This window comes from Osmerus eperlanus, chromosome 26 (assembly GCF_963692335.1).
Source record: "Osmerus eperlanus chromosome 26, fOsmEpe2.1, whole genome shotgun sequence".
Lineage (NCBI taxonomy): Eukaryota > Metazoa > Chordata > Actinopteri > Osmeriformes > Osmeridae > Osmerus > Osmerus eperlanus.
This window is the reverse complement of record NC_085043.1, coordinates 519,260-535,709: the sequence shown is the minus strand read 5'-3', so window position 1 is coordinate 535,709 and position 16,450 is coordinate 519,260. Positions and strand designations below refer to the sequence as shown.

Genomic DNA, 16,450 nt, shown 5'->3' with positions numbered 1-16,450 from the left:
CCTTAATCGACGTTGATGGAACACCCCCCAGGACTTATTTGAAAATGCCAAGATAACAATTAATGGGACTAGATGATCACCAAGCTAATAGTTTCCTAATTTTAACACATTTTAAAAGAATGTGTTGTATTCTACCTTTCCAATGCCTTTCCATGTGTAAACAAGTAAAGTAATAGATAAATAAATAAAAAGCACTTGTTCCACATAGTGGGGTGCTGGAGTGCATTTCATCCCGTTTTTTGATGACTATTTTTGTTTCTATGACAATAATATCATGACTACATATCAACCACTTGAAAGTGAGAGACTTAAAAATGGAGTGGAGATTGTATTTTCAACGTTATAAATACATATTTTCTACTACTACTAGTTTTTCGATACTGGAATTTCTAACTTCGATACAATACCTTGAAAAATATTGATATTCAATACAATTTTCGATACCACAGGGAAGATTTTACACAATATTGAGGGCATTTTGGATTTTTATTAAAGGGGTCATTTACTGATTTTATAGAGTATTTCACACTGTTCCTTAAGGTCCTCCGAATAGGGTATGTAACATTGGTTGGGCTGAAAATGGCCCCCTTTGAAATAGCCCAAGAATACAAATTCTCTGTTAGGGTTGCAAAGGGGCGGAAAGTTTCCTATAAATATCCGGAAAGTTTCCACGGGAATTTTGGCTCTGGAATTTTGAAAAAAAAAAGAAAGTAGGGAACTTCAATGTAGTTGAGAACAAGACTATGCACGCCTAGCTCAGCTGGACCCTGAATGCAGCTGGTTGGGAACATTGTCTGCCAGAAACATAAACCTAAATGTAAAACGTTCTGTTGTTTTTGAACATCTTTGTCATCAGTGTTGAGTCTGAACATTTCAGCCCTATGCCTGGCAAGTGTGAGAGCGCCGAATTGCGTAGAGGCCAAGAGCGGTATTGCAGACATAGATTTCAATTATAGCTGGCAACATATTGAAAGACATTTTTGTAGCTGTGAACTTGGTTAAAACATTGAACTGAACTAGTTCATGTAGAAAGTGAACTTTCCCAACACTGTCATTACCTAGCATATTGATTACTTGGTAATCTGAAGCCATGTTCATTTTAATACCAAGTTTATTTGTCAGGGCTCAACATTAACATTTTTTGGCACTGGCCCCACCAGGCCAGTGGGTTTGAAACTTACTGGCCCCAAGACAATTTTTACTGGCCCCCCCCTCCAAAATTTGTAATTTATCATTGTTACAACAAAACCAAAGACTTATAAATTGTGTTATTCTGTTAACATGTTTAACCATTTATTAAACATATCCTGGATATAAAAATAACAATGAAATCACATTTCTAGTGATAAAAAATGTAAAGGTAATAGTCAGCAAAACAATTGACTTTTAACCTCAAACATGACGTGCTCTCTTCCCTGCTGACTGCCATCTCTGCACAACTCTGTCTGGCAGAAACTGAAACCTCTGGTCCCTCAATGCTAATATATAAAAGCTTACATAGCATTTCATCAGTATGATACTAAGTACCCAAGTCGACACCATTCTTCTGCTGCAGTTCGATAGCCTGGGGGAACGAGGCGAACGGCTGGCCTGTCTTAATTACGTGATATGCCGTTGTTATAAGTCGTGCAATAACACGATGGGCATCTACATTTAAATTCCTGACCAGCATGATCAACGACCTGGAAGATGGATTGTCAACCATCCGCTTAGCTGTCACGCAAACCAGGTGCTGTCTGCTAGCATGGCTGGTCAGGGATTGTTTTCGAAAATTGTCGGTGCATGTGCTTCGTCCATCCATCCATCCATCATCTTCCGCTTGTCCGGGGGCAGCAACCTAAGCAGGGAGGCCCAGACTTTCCTCTCCCCGGCCACTTCCACCAGCTCTTCCTGGGGGACCCGAGGCGTTCCCAGGCCAGCCGAGAGACATATTCCCTCCAGCGTGTCCTGGGTCTTCCCCGGGGCCTCGTCCCAGTGGGACATGCCCAGAACACCTCACCAGGGAGGCGTCCAGGAGGCATCCTTATCCTTATCATCCTCGACGCGGAGGAGCAGCGGTTCTACTCTGAGCCCCTCCCGGATGACCGAGCTTCTCACCCTATCTCTAAGGGAGAGCCCGGACACCCTGCGGAGAAATCATTTCGGCCGCTTGTATTCGCGATCTCGTTCTTTCGGTCACTACCCACAGTTCGTGACCATAGGTGAGGGTAGGAATGTAGATCGACTGGTAAATAGAGAGCTTCGCCTTTCGACTCAGCTCCTTCACCACAACGGACCGATGCAGAGCCCGCATCACTGCGGACGCCGCACCGATCCGCCTGTCGATCTCGCGCTCCATCCTTCCCTCACTCGTGAACAAGACCCCGAGATACTTAAACTCCTCCGCTTGGGACAAGATCTCCTCCCCGACCCGGAGATTGCACTCCACCTTTTTCCGGTCGATAACCATGGCCTCAGATTTGGAGGTGCTGATTCCCATCCCAGCCGCTTCGCATTCGGTTGCGAACCGCTCCAGTGAGAGCTGGAGGTCACGGCCCGATGAAGCCAACAGGACCACATCATCCGCAAAAAGCAGCGACCCGATCCTGAGGTCCCCAAACCGGACCCCCTCAACGCCCTGGCTGCGCCTAGAAATTCTGTCCATATAAGTTATGAACAGAATCGGTGACAAAGGGCAGCCCTGGCGGAGTCCAACCCTCACCGGGAACAAGTTCGACTTACTACCGGCAATGCGGACCAAACTCTGGCACCGGTCGTACAGGGACCGAACAGCCCCGATCAGGGAGTCCGGTACCCCGTACTCCCGGAGCACCCCCCACATGAGCACATGTGCTTCGTTCCACTATGTGGAACAAGAGCTTTTTTCCGTTTGAGCTCGTAGCTCTACTTTGCTGCCGTCTTCACTTTATTGTCTCGCGCCAGTTGTTAAAAAATGTATCGAGATTAGAGAATTACAATTTGACAACCACTGGTCACTCACTACTCAACTCTTGATTTGCCAACTGTGCGCGCAAAGTTATTTATGCATTTAGCAAAACATATGAAGGATGTTAACTTTTACAATGCAAATTTTTTTTCCAATCAATAATTTGCAGTGGCCCGATCGGGCCAGTGAGTTGCTAGTTTAACTGTCCCGACGTTACTTTTTACTGGCCCCGGGCCATCGTTATTGTCGAGCCCTGTTTGTATACAGTAGACTAACTTTTCACAGCAGTGAGAGTAGGATGTATGTATGTCCACACAAAAGTTGTATTATAAATGTTTGCATGCATGTCTGCTTATGACAAGGTAAATACAGTTAAATTACCCCAAAATTTCCAGTTAATTCCCGTATATTCCCGTGGAAAGTTTCCAACTTTGAATATTCCCGGAATTTTGCAACCCTATTCTCTGTGCGGGCAAAGCAGAGAAAGGGGAGGTAACCTTCCCTCTTATGACGACATAAGGAGAAGATTTTCAAAACCGAGGTTTGAGTTTTCATTTTCTCAAAAGCGGAGAAGAATACCCAGGGCTTTATTTCGATCAAAATTTCTAGCCACTGCGGGACCAAAGGCAGGCTAGGGGAACTCATATTACAGTTTTTCACAATTGCTAAAACACATTTCTTGAAACAGTCACCCACTTTCTCAAAACTGTAAACACAAAACCTCATCTTCAAGCACTATTTACAAAACCTCTGAATCCTCTTGCAAAATCAAACTTTCGCCTCAAAACAGATTTACCTGTGCTCAAAATCAAACACCGCTCTCAAATCATAAACAAAGTGATCAAAATTATACACACTATCAGTCAGTAAACAATACACCAAAAAATAGAAAACACATTGTTTAAAACATATAGTTCTCAGGGAGAAGTACATTTTTACTAGCCTGGTCCTAACCAGACCCTCGTACATTTCATTTGTACAGAGGGTCTGGGATCGCTCCATTGACAAGCGTTAACTTCCTTGAAGGCGGGTACTCTGTTGAAGTTGTGTCCTTGTGCAAGTGAGATGTTGTGTCCTTGGGCAAGGCACTTCACCCTACTTGCTTCGGGGGGAATGTCCCTGTACTTACTGTAAGTCGCTCTGGATAAGAGTGTCTGCTAAATGACTAAATGTAAAACTATTGGGTCTGCCCAGAGCCACTCTGATCTGCCATAACCAATCGCTAGCGTTCGCCTTAGCCAACTCCTTCACCACTACTGTAACAGAGCTAGCTGCCGTAGCTGGAAAATCAAACTGTTCCCGAACCCCGTGGGGAGGAGGGCCACAACATCATGACCACCAACAAAACTCAGCAAGGATTGTTCTTGCTCCGGCTTTAACTTATGGATATTCGGCAGCGTTGCCACAACCGCAGAATAGCTTCGCTCGCATCTTTCTCCGCCGCCATTACTGAACTACAACTCAAACTAGTGCACAACATCAACGTCATCGTTCTCAGCCACTCCCTCTGTTCGCTGATTGGACCTACAAAAAAATTGTTTCTGAAAACCGACTGATGCACTGAAATCCTAGCCTGGCTCTGCCCTCCCACGTACTTCCGCTCAATTTTATTTTTGCTTCTGTACATAGGTCTGGCCATGAGGTACGTAAGTCAGATTTTTCAGGTTGATTTTCTACCGGCGAATCAGCGAATATCCAACAGCTAAAGCCGGACCAAGAACAAGTTTTGCTGAGTTTTGTTGGAGGCCATGATGTTGTGGCCCTCCTCCCCACGGGGTTCGGGAACAGTTTGATTTTCCAGCTACGGCAGCTAGCTCTGTTACAGTAGTGGTGAAGGAATTGGCTAAGGCGAATGCTAGCGATTGGTTATGGCATATCAGAGTGGCTCTGGGCAGATCCAATAGTTTTCAACTTCAGAGTACCCGCCTACAAGGAAGTCAACGCTTGTCAATGGAACGAGGCCAGACTCTCTGTACAAATGCAATGTACGAGAGTCTGGTTAGGACCAGGCTACTGAAATCCCAGACCTAGTACAGAAGCAAAATACAAATTGAGCCAGGCTACATTTTTACATAATCTCAAAACAAATTTCATATTTATCCATCATTGTCTTTTGATGAACAAAAACATGTTTTATCATAGTAGCTCAAAATTGATCAGAAATTACTACTCTGCTTTGCTCCTTCTCCTCCTTGTACCCCTATACAGTACTGTACCCTGCATCTCACTACTCACAACTCACTCTTGTTCTTTGTTGATATGAACCTGCAACCAGTCAAAATCTAAAAAAAAAGCTTGGGCATGCTGTATGTGCCAGAGTGACCAACGCAAACATGTTGGCTGACTTGAGACAAATCCTGGTTGAGGAATGGGATGCCATCCAACAGCAGTGTGTGACCAGACTGGTGACCAGCATGAGGAGGAGGTGCCAAGCAGTTGTGGCTGCTATGGATCTTCCACACACTACTGAGGTCCCTGACAGTGTAAAATGAATAAAGTGTAAAAATGGCCAATATGTGTTGTGTTTTCCTTATTACTGTGGGAGAGTGCAATTATCCAATCCACCAAGCAACTCAAAACGAGAGTGAATACCAACAGAAGAATATTGCAGGGGATTTTGCCAATTTTTTGGGGGCCGCTACCCACACGGTTAGCTGTGTTGCTCATTCCACGAATGCACGATCCTTACAAGTTGTACCTCGTTGTAAAGGTGACTAATCAGGCTTTCCAACGATATAAAATACAATACCACGTGGTATTATTGAAGGGTAGGAATAATCGACCGAAATAACTGTTACAGACTTTTTTTGAGGGGTTTATATATATACGCCCGATCACAAAATAAGCCATTTAAGGTTACCTTTCCTATAAAACAGGTCTATAGCTTGCTCTTTTATTAAACAAACTAAATGGCCTTATGTTATTTAACTTATTTACACGACGGCGTGTCATTTACATTTAGTCATTTAGCAGACGCTCTTATCCAGAGCGACTTACAGTAGGTACAGGGACATTCCCCCCGAGGCAAGTAGGGTGAAGTGCCTTGCCCAAGGACACAACGTCATTTGGCACGGCCGGGAATCGAGCTGGCAACCTTAAGATTACTAGCCCGATTCCCTAACCGCTCAGCCACCTGACTCCCATTTCTGCCGCCCCACCCACCCCGCCCAAAGCTGTAAACCTAGGGGAAACACTGGTTACTGTAACAAATGGAAAGCACAATGTTCAGGGCCAGCCATACAATTTGTTCATTGCACAGTATACAGCCTACAATGCACTGTACTACAGTATACAATACTAAAAGGGACAAAAATCAAAGTAAACATCATCAATGTGATCAATGTGCTTCTTGTCTTTGGGCTGGGTTAGGCCAGAGCACTTCGTTGACATCACAAGCAATATTTCCCCACCTTCAACAACCTGTTTGCTCTCTGATCTGGCTTATATTGGTTGTGTCACATCATTTGAAACAAGTGAAATCAATTTTGAGTGGTTGTGTTTAGTCAATGACATGTTTTCTCTATTTGTATTTGATTGTTGCCATTTGTGTTTACCAGTATGGATGACATGTGCATTAGAGTGCAAAATGTGTTTTAAAAATTAGAATGTGTTTAGAGTTTTGCTGAAAATTCTAAGTGAGATCTGCCAATTGTGTTTTACCATGTGAAATGGTTTAAGGTATTGACAACAGACAGGCACAATTAGCTACATGAGTTCAGGCAACTGAGAACTTTGTTCAGCCAATGGGTTTTAGTGTTTTAGCAATTGAGAAAAACTGTAATGTTAAATAACCTCCTAAAGTGAAATGTTCATGTCGTGGGACCTAGCTAGATAAGCGTAAATAGCTAGCTACGGTAACTACTAACGTTGTTATCACAGCTACTACGGTTAAAATAAATACAACAACTCGATGAAAGCATTATACTTAACTGACATTTATTCTTGCTAGTTATAAAACTCAAGTAAAACCTAAGCTGTAAATCAACGTTCATGACGTAAAAGACATTCGCAGAATGCCAAATAGCATTTTGGTGCCATCGGTCTCAATACCTTAAAAGCGGTGCAACGTTGCGAAAAAAAAACTAAAATCACGGCCAAAAACAGGTTGTGTGAGAAAACGGCAACAGGTAACTAAAATCTGACTTCAGATAAATTTAAGTTACGTTAGGTTACATACGTAATGAAAAGAAACGGAACAGAACTGATATAAAATATCCTGTACAGTATGTCCACCCCAACACTAGCTAGACTCTAGGCCGTTAGCTACAGCCATAGCAGGAAGTACAGTAGCCAACATAACATCGAAGAACGTTTACGTTACGGGATTTATAACCTTGCTCATTCTTACGGATTCAACAATTAATACAAAAACATGTTATTTAATCGATAAAGTTGCTTACAATATTCACTCTCCAGACCCGCCGTTGCAGTGCGTTCAGTTGGTCGTCTTCTACGTCTTCTTGTATTACGGTGGTTGGCATTCAGTTTGTGGAAGCATTACCGCCACCTTCTGCTCTGGAGTGTGGATCGGACAGTTTCAAACGATAAACAAACTGAAACATGGCTCACCGGGAGGCGCGTGTAAAGCTGTGACCACTGGTCCAAGAAGCCAGAAATACAGGTAAAGGGAGTAGCATGTACCTGCAGGGGCGTCTTAATAGCACTTGAGGCCCCTGGGCTATGGACGTTTTTTTTTCATTTTTTGAGGCCCCCCACACGCTAATCGCACAATCGCACGAGTTGCTTGTATTGTTATTTACATTCCGTTGCACGGTTTAGGCTGAAATTCAGTTTTTGTGGTAAAAAGTGCCTTGTGTCAACGAAGGGAACTCAGTGCTAGCCTACTCACAACGTCAGCACACGTTAGCAACGACGCATGGATACAACGTGCATTGCTGTTGCACAGCAAGTATTGTATCGTGCCGTATCGTGTACTAGCAGCATTATACATTTAAGCAATTCAAGACTTGCATGTACAGTAAGTAATGTCACAATAAATTATGTATTTAAACTCAAGCTTGTGTGGTGCGTCGCTGTATTCAATACCACAGCCTAAACTTTGTCAAAAGAAACGTTAATTTCTGGCGCATTCAAACAATCCCCTCAGTGAAGTTTGGCTAGCAACAGCAGCTAGGCTAGCTTGCTCGTAGCACAATTCAGCTTCTCCACGCAGGGCTCTAGACTGAGACCAAAAAGTCGCGTTTGAGGGCATATTTTCAGTTAGCAGATGGTACCGTTTGAATCGCGATTCCATCTGAAAAATACTGCCGGTGACAACGTTGTTAGAATAGCTTGTCTCAAAGGGGGTTCAGGTTGTTTCATATTAAATGGACCCATCTGCAACCGACGCAAGCAAGCACACCCTACAAATTGTACCCTCTCTAGTTTTTGTTACATTTTGTTTATATAAGGGGGAGGGGGGGCCTTCACATACAACACCAGATGCCACTGTAGAGCAGAGTAATGACATCGCGAATACGGACGTTTATCATCATTATTATTTTGTATTATTATTAAGAGGCCCCTGATTGGTCGAGGCCCCGGGCTTAAGCCCAGGTAAACCCGTGCATTAAGGCGCCACTGTGTACCTGCAGGGCCGCGTTTGTGCAATGGGCAGGAGGGGCTGCTGCCCCGGGCCCCGGCCACTAGGGTGTCGTGTCGTTGCCGGTATCAAAGCATGCAAGACAACAATGGTTTCGCATGAAGGTGATGTCAAACGAGTTTGACCTGCTTCGCCAAATTGACTTCAACGATTTGATTCGTGACTTTGCCTTCAAAAAAGTAGAGAGTGGACTTAAACTAGTCCCACACTGATTATCTAGCCTATGTTCTTTTCAGTAGGCGGCCACAGCCTGATAATTAAATTGTTCAATCGAGTTGTTTGTATATAGCTATGTGTTCGCTGTGCTGTGTGTGTGCACGCTAGACTGCATGTTCCAATTTATTTGACAGAGTGGCTGGCTAGGGTATCACAAATTACCAATCCCTCTCTCTCTCTAATATATATTGATCAAAATCATAGTAATAATAATATATATATATATTTAAAAATATTTTGCGTGGGGGGGGGGGGGGCGGGGGCTCGGGGAGGCTTCTGCCCCGGGCCCCAGGTGACCTTAACCCTTGTGTTATCTTCGGGTCAGAATGACCCATCAGTCATTGTGACCCACCGTCGTATTGCGACAGATTTACCGCATACAAAGACAAAGTGAAGCATTTTCTTTTAACCGTTGGGCTGTCTCAGACCCCCCACATTGCAAAGGTTAAAAGAAAATTATTTTAATTTGTTTTTGTATTGGGTAAAATTGGGTAAACACAAAGATGTTTCGTTATGAACCTTTGGGTCATGTGACCCGAAGGCAGCACGAGGGTTAACCTGGCCCTGTGTACCTGCAGAGCCGGAGACCCCGGCTGCAGAGCTGCAGTTCTAGGACCCTCGTTTTATCTGACAGCGCCACGTAGCGAATTGGATAAACATGGACCGGAACGAGATAATCCTGCAGTAGTCAATATTGTAGGATTACGGCTCAGAACAAGATGGACTAGAATCAGAGTGTAAGTAGCTAATGTGAATCGCGTATGGTTATGTTTAAAACAATTCAAGTGTCTTGAATTGGACAATAAAGTTAGCTAACGTTAGCTAACTAGCTACTGTATCTAACTTAAACTTTGCTGTCGAAATCATTTCACGACACCGGAGCGGTTTTCAACGTCAAACAAACTACTTGATTAGCTAACATTAAGTAGTTATAGCAGAGCCTGTTTAAGGAGAGCCTTGCCGAGTACCATTTACCTGCAGAGCCGGAGAGCTGCAGTTTCAGGACCGCAGTTTCAGAACCGCAGTTCTAGGACCTTTGTTTTATCTGACAGCGCCACCTAGCGAATTGGATAACAATGGACCGGAACAAGATAATCAATACTTTCTTGGGACCATAGGGTAGATGTCTCGTCCGCGTTGCCGGACAACGGAGTCGAACGTCCGCTCATGGCGGCCATCTTGCTACAGTCAACTCGCTCACCCATAACATTGTGTTGATGCTACATATACTTTTTAAATGGCCATAAATTGCAGTGGAATACCGACATCTCTGACGTTGATAACAAAACAAACCGTTTCAAAATCGGTTGAAAATTGAGCAAGTTATGGTCATTTAAAAAGTACATGTAGCATCAACACAATGTTATGGGTGAGCGAGTTGACTGTAGCAAGATGGCCGCCATGCGCGGACGTTCGACTCCGTTGTCCGGCAACGCGGACGAGACATCTACCCTTTATATATATCTATGGTTACAGAGTCCATTGTTTTTACAGTCAATGGTGCGGACGAGAATCTTTTCTCGTGCGGACGCGAAAGTTTCTCGAGAAAGTTTCTCGTGCGGACGAGAAAGTGTCAATGATTGTTTTGTTTGTTTTTTGCACATGTCCATTCAGGGTCTCCGTAAGATATAGTCCACACTCCAACATAGGTGGCGGTAATGCATCTAAATGCTGGTAACCACCCGTCAATTAAACAGAAGAAGAAGAGGAGCCACAGCGTGAGAGTTAGCTGTTTGCTGGCACCGTGTCGTAAGGATGTCATTTAAAAAAATTATATTATCTAGTTGCATCTTTTTTGTGTAATCGGTACAACAATAATGTACATTGGCAACAATTATTTGGCAAATATTCAAGTGAAAAAACAACATATGTAATATTATAGCGAGCAAGCTAGCGTAGCTATGTGAACAATAGAATTGTCATATAGCCTAGAATGTATCGTAAACTTTGATGCGGTAATGTACCTAAATACCTACTAATAGCTTTCACTGTTAGTAAGGACAAACTCGTTGGTGCGAGTTACAGAAATTAAATAAAAAACTATTCCTGGGGTAATGGAATTACATAAAAATAAGCGCCTTCAATTTTACCTCAACGCTAATGTACTTTATTTCCGTAAATTAACTTCGACATAGACGGCTACTGTGGTCTATACTTTCTGACTTTTGGTTGTCATCTACTCACAGTCTAATGGAATCGCGCGGGTCGTTGTCAACACCTGCAACATTCAGTCTTGGTAGCAATCTTTGGAGAACGATTATATTAGAAATATATAATGAGTGACAAGGATAGGTCGAGGAGGAGGCTGATTGAGATTCGGGCTCAGTACATAGCCATTATTCTGCTAGACAAACAGTAGTTGATAACTTTTATCAGTGCAGTTATGCAAATGCAAGCATCTTATTGACATTGTCCATGCATTCACCAAATACAGAACAACTTTATTGTATTGATTAGGTTGAGTTAACAAGGAGGGAAAGTGACTGCTCCCACAAACTAGGGCTGTCCCCGACTAAGATTTTCTTTGGTCGACCAAGACTCGACTAAAACGTCTGAAAATCGACTAATCGAAATTTGAAACGCTTTTTTTTTTTCCACCCAAAAAAAACGTACAAACATTTTCCCGATCTGACTCAATGGCTGCTGGACATTGCAGCTTCAGCCGCTAATAGCCTACTAATAATAAGACTCGTATCACCAGTCCTGTTGTAACCGAATGCCGATGGTATTTAGTATCTCTTACAATGTACTACAAATTAAAAATATTGTTTGTTTAACATGCAAATCATCAGAGCGCGCTTATCACTGCCTGAACTTGCAGCATGCGATTTTACGTAGAAGCTGAGTGGGGAACGGTGTAACAGAGAAAGATTTTGTTGTCTTGGCCGGAGAAGATAATGTCATTCGATTTGGATGTGATTCTTAGGCATATTCATTTTTCAACCCAGCGCGTTAGCATGAGCGAAGTAGGGCTAGGCCAACTTACGTTTTTCAGGTGGTAGGCTACATCATATTCGACGTCGAACTATGAAAAATAAACCGTTGTTGGCAGAGTTTGCATTCAACGTTTTTCGAGTCACCCGGTACTTTGTAAATGTAAATGTACTTTAATGAAATGCTGCCATACCACAAATTTCTTTGCCATTTTGACTAATGACACCGACAAAGTAGGCTATGGCAGAGTTTGTAGTTCGGCAGCCAATTGTGCTCGTGCCGTGTGCAAAATACCAAACCAAAACAAAGCGCAGATTAACGAAAGGGAAACCAGTAACACCTTTTCTTTTAAAATATGTTTTTAGAGTTGCTTTATTTGTCTTAAATAATATATTCTACAATTTCTGTAGAACATTTTGTTAATTCAGCAATGATGACGCAAGCGGGAATCAGATCTCACACTGCCATACGGCAGCTCGATTAAAAAAATCTTAGTCAACCAAGAGCATATCGACCAGAAAATCGACTAGTCGACTGAGTGGGGACAGCCCTACCACAAACAAGCTGTAGTTATAGATAGTAGCTAGGGCTGAGCGGTATGGCCTATCACGGTATAATTTGAAGCACGGACGGTAACGGTATTCATCACAGGATTTATTTTTCCTAAAATGTCTATCAATGCATATGAAGGGGTAAAGCACTGGTATGGCAACTGCATGGCAGCTATTACAGTGATCTTAACTGTATTACTAGGACATATTTCACATAGTACAGTGGAAAGCACAATGAAACTTAAAATTAAGTATTGGAGGAATAGACCTGCATAAGTCACATTCTATTGACATTCTTCTAGGCAGATGGATCACAACATCATCATACATCTAAATATCATCCATAGACTCAACTGGTCATCTGCAAACCATGAAACTGTCCCCGGTTTACAAATAAACGACAGTGTAGGCATGATTTCACACACTGTCAATAATATTCTTGCATGATTGTGAGTGATCAGTTATCAACTACTGTACAAGACACTGTCAGAGTCTTATTGTCAGTGTTAGCAATCACAGTGGTGTTTACATGTACACAGAGGAAACATTTTGCAGATGAGCAGTTATGAGTGTAGTTGAATCCTATACTATTATTGAGTTTGACCAATCTCCATTGTAATATTCCAATATCCATGCCTATCTCTAATCTAATCTCTGTAATCCATGTCTGAATTGAAGAAGGTGAATGTTTTACAGAAACAGGAAAATATATGCTTCTCTTTTAAGAGATACAATTGTAAAGCAGTGCAAATACAGAGATTAAAACATCCATGAGAACTGAATGACCCTTGAAGCCAAAGGTAAACCAGCTACCTCATGCAGGCAATTGCAGGCAGTTCGATCCATCTGGCTCGTTCATCGCGTTTGAATTTTCTATATTTAGATTTATATTAAGGATTATGTTTTGAACACAAGGTTTGTCTTGTAGCCTTTACTAGGTTGTTGGATAATGGAGGTTGCATATGTCTGCGAGTGGGAGAAGAGACCAAAGAGCAACCACTGTCCCTCGATCCCACTGGTGTGTGCTTGGTCGTGCAGGAACTTGGTTGCTTTCACCACTGACCTCAAAAATGAAGAAGATGAGAAAGGTATTTACATTAATGCTTGTAGAATTGGAAATAAAATAATATGCAAAGTCAGAACATTTTTGGATCAATTGCCCAATTGGTGACCAATTCTATTTTTGCCAGTAATTTTAATAATCACAATTATTTAAATGTTTTATCCGTTTCAGATGTCAGTCATATGATCCACATCCTTGACACAGAACATCCTTGGGATGTGTACTCCATTAACTCTGGCCACTCCGAGATCATATCCAGTCTGGAATGGGACCAGTCAGGTGTGTCAAAATGTTTATTTATGACTCACTCATGACTTTATTCAATACTGACAAAAAGCCTTTGGTTAGCCCTGCCACCTTTTGTGATTTTGGACTTGGATAACAAGCAGTCATTGGTTTTATACTCATCAGTATATTAGCAAACAAAACTTGTAATGGGGGAAGTCAATCTTAATTATTTTCTTATTTCTATAACCAACATAACCTCAAATCACAAAGGCAGACCAAACTCTAAATACTTTAAATTGACTTGCCGTTAGTGTTGCTTTCGTCAACGAAAATTATGACTAAATATCGTCGTCAACGAACCTTTATCAAGTGACGAAAATGAGACGCAACACGTCTGGTCATGTGACGATGACTATAATTAAATGTATATGGCAATATTGTTGACGAATAAAAACTAGACTAAATGTAGTTTACAAAATAAAAACTAGATGAAATGTTATAAAGTTTTTTCGGCTCGTTTAGTCGCGTTATTATTAGCGAACTCATGAGGCTGTGCTTAATGTAGTAGTCAGGTGGCTGAGTGGTTAGGGAATCGGGCTAGTAATCTGAAGGTTGTTGGTTCGATTCCCGGCTGTGTCAAATGACGTTGTGTCCTTGGGCAAGGCACTTCACCCTACTTGCCTCGGGGAAAATGTCCCTGTACTTACTGTAAGTCGCTCTGTATAAGAGCGTCTGCTAAATGAATAAATGTAATGTGTCTCATTTTAACGTTGGCTTTAGACATTAGCTTTAAACGTTAGCCACTGGAGCTGAAACCGACTGAGAGTCTGAGACAAAAGTGTGTGACTATCGTGTGTGTGTTTGTTTGTGAGAGAGTGTAAAGTGGGTTCTTAGTTCCTACCTGACTGACTGTGTACCAAAGAACTTATATTGACAAGAAGTGAAAGCCAATAGAACGCTCCATTGCAACACCAGCGCCCAGTAGCAGCGCTACGCGTCCGCCATTTTGGAGTGAAAGCTACTCGGCACTTTACCTTTATAGTCATTATTTAATTTTAAATGATCATGTAACCGTACTTGACGTAGTAACATAGTACATAAAAAGTAAATGTTGTGTCTGTGTGCTTGTTATATTCTAGGGTCCAGATTGTTGTCTGCTGATGGAGATGGTCAGATTAAGTGCTGGGCGATGGCAGACCACCTGGTGAACAGCTGGGAGACCATTGTAGGAAGTGCAGTGGATGGAGACCCTATCATAGCCCTCTCCTGGCTGCACAATGGGGTTAAGCTAGCTCTACATGTGGAAATGGTAATTTACATTTCTTGTCTTCTGTAGCATTTGTCATTGAAGAACTAATGGAAATCCTATCTATATTCAGAAAAGTAAGGTCACAGATTGTGTAGCTTGTTGTTTTCTCATAATGTATACAGTTAATGTTTTTTCGTACAGTTGCCAGTATCCACTGGTGGATCCAGGGGATGGCAGCTGCCACCCCAGTAAAAATGACTTGCCACCCCAATCTCCCATGCTAAAATATATAATTCTTAACATTATAGCACATTTCATTCAATTCAAATAATATTATTATTGGAATTATTTAATCTGTTAAGTAGTGAGTTCCAAATATTTCCAACGGTCCCCACAGCATAGTTATTTTTCCAAAACGGTAGGTAGCAAGCGTAGTTAGCTGCCGGGCTAAGTTACCTAGCATTATACTCAAAGCCATGCTACAATCATGCTAATGTTACTTCCAAGCCTTCTAACTGGTACATTCTGAAGCCATACCAAAGTATAGTTTTTGTCTGTCGGAAAATATTCAGTTAGAATGTTCGAATCACATTTGCGATGTTACGCTGTGGCGCCACTTATTTGTGACACTACTCCTTAACGGGTTAAACTAGAATGCTATTTATGGTGACATCGGGTCACACCGTCTGTCCACACTTGCCACCCTACAACTACCTCTTGTTGCCCCAGGTGAGAATGTCTAGATCTGCTGATGCCAGTGTCCAACTGAGAAAAACCCAATGTTAAGCTTTCAGAAACTGAAAGCAAAAAGGCAATTATTCACATTCCTATGACAAAAAGGAAGTGGTTTTCCTTTACCCCCACAACTTAAACTTTTTATAACAAAAAAAAAATTTAATAGGTCTAACATCTGTGAACTGATTCAACACAGAACACCAGAAGTCTTCACTGCCCTCAAGGTGGACCTAAGGAAACAAATCTGGAAATAGGTTTATGGTAATGATGTTCTTAACAAAGCCTATGAGGATTTTTTGTCCTTGTTAATAATACTATATGAAAAAAAAACTACAAGAAAACTCGCAAGGAAGCAAAAATATGCAGACAAGCCAAGGATTAACAAGTCTATAGAGCAGGGTTCTCCATCCTGGTCCTCGAGGGCTGCCGTCCTGCATGTTTTAGATGTTTCCCTGCTTCAGCACACCTGATTCAAATGAATGGTCATTACCCGGCTTCCACAGAGCCTGATAACAACCGATTCATTTGAAACAGGTGTGCTGGAGCAGAGAAACATTGAGAATGCATATAAAAAGAAATGTATGCTGTAAATGTATTTTTTAAACATAGAACAACTATCTGATGAAATGGGGCCGTTGTCGGCATTTTCCTCTAGGAGCTACAGCTGGGCAGTATGACCTAAAATGTATACCACGGTATGTGGTGGAAAGAGTACTGAAAATGGGTACTTAAGTACAAGTACTGTTACATTGCTCAGATAATACTCAATTACAAGTAAAAGTACAGGTGTTTAAAAAAGTACTTAAGTAAAAATACAAGTTACTCTTCTCAAAAACTACTCAGAGTACTAGTTACGTTTTAGCTGGTGATATTTATAGAGAAAAGTTACATTCCCCCCAAAAAATTCCCTTATTGATTAGTGGTTGTTAAAGAGTTTTTTGAGATT

General features: G+C 41.9%; 2 protein-coding genes across 9 annotated transcripts in view; one reads left to right on the top strand and one right to left on the bottom strand.

Moving 5' to 3' along the window:
- The window catches only part of rabggta (Rab geranylgeranyltransferase subunit alpha), a 78,684-nt gene extending 71,200 nt beyond the window's left edge, over nucleotides 1-7,484 (bottom strand). For 2 of the 5 annotated variants that reach the window (XR_009928635.1, XM_062452339.1), the window contains exon 1: nucleotides 7,327-7,484. The gene's annotated coding sequence lies outside the window, so the exon portion shown is untranslated. The remainder of the gene's footprint in view (nucleotides 1-7,326) is intronic. The other 3 variants (XM_062452338.1, XM_062452336.1, XM_062452337.1) reach the window with 3 other exon arrangements.
- A 2,900-nt stretch (nucleotides 7,485-10,384) lies between these two features.
- The window catches only part of med16 (mediator complex subunit 16), a 96,215-nt gene continuing 90,149 nt past the window's right edge, over nucleotides 10,385-16,450 (top strand). The window contains exons 1-4 of one of the 4 annotated variants that reach the window (XM_062452332.1): nucleotides 10,391-10,493; nucleotides 13,158-13,317; nucleotides 13,464-13,571; nucleotides 14,660-14,829. In XM_062452332.1, coding sequence (XP_062308316.1) covers nucleotides 13,179-13,317; nucleotides 13,464-13,571; nucleotides 14,660-14,829 — 417 coding nt within the window. In that variant the 5' untranslated portion in view covers nucleotides 10,391-10,493; nucleotides 13,158-13,178. Of the gene's footprint in view, nucleotides 10,494-13,009; nucleotides 13,030-13,157; nucleotides 13,318-13,463; nucleotides 13,572-14,659; nucleotides 14,830-16,450 lie in introns of those variants that run through there. The other 3 variants (XM_062452331.1, XM_062452333.1, XM_062452334.1) reach the window with 3 other exon arrangements.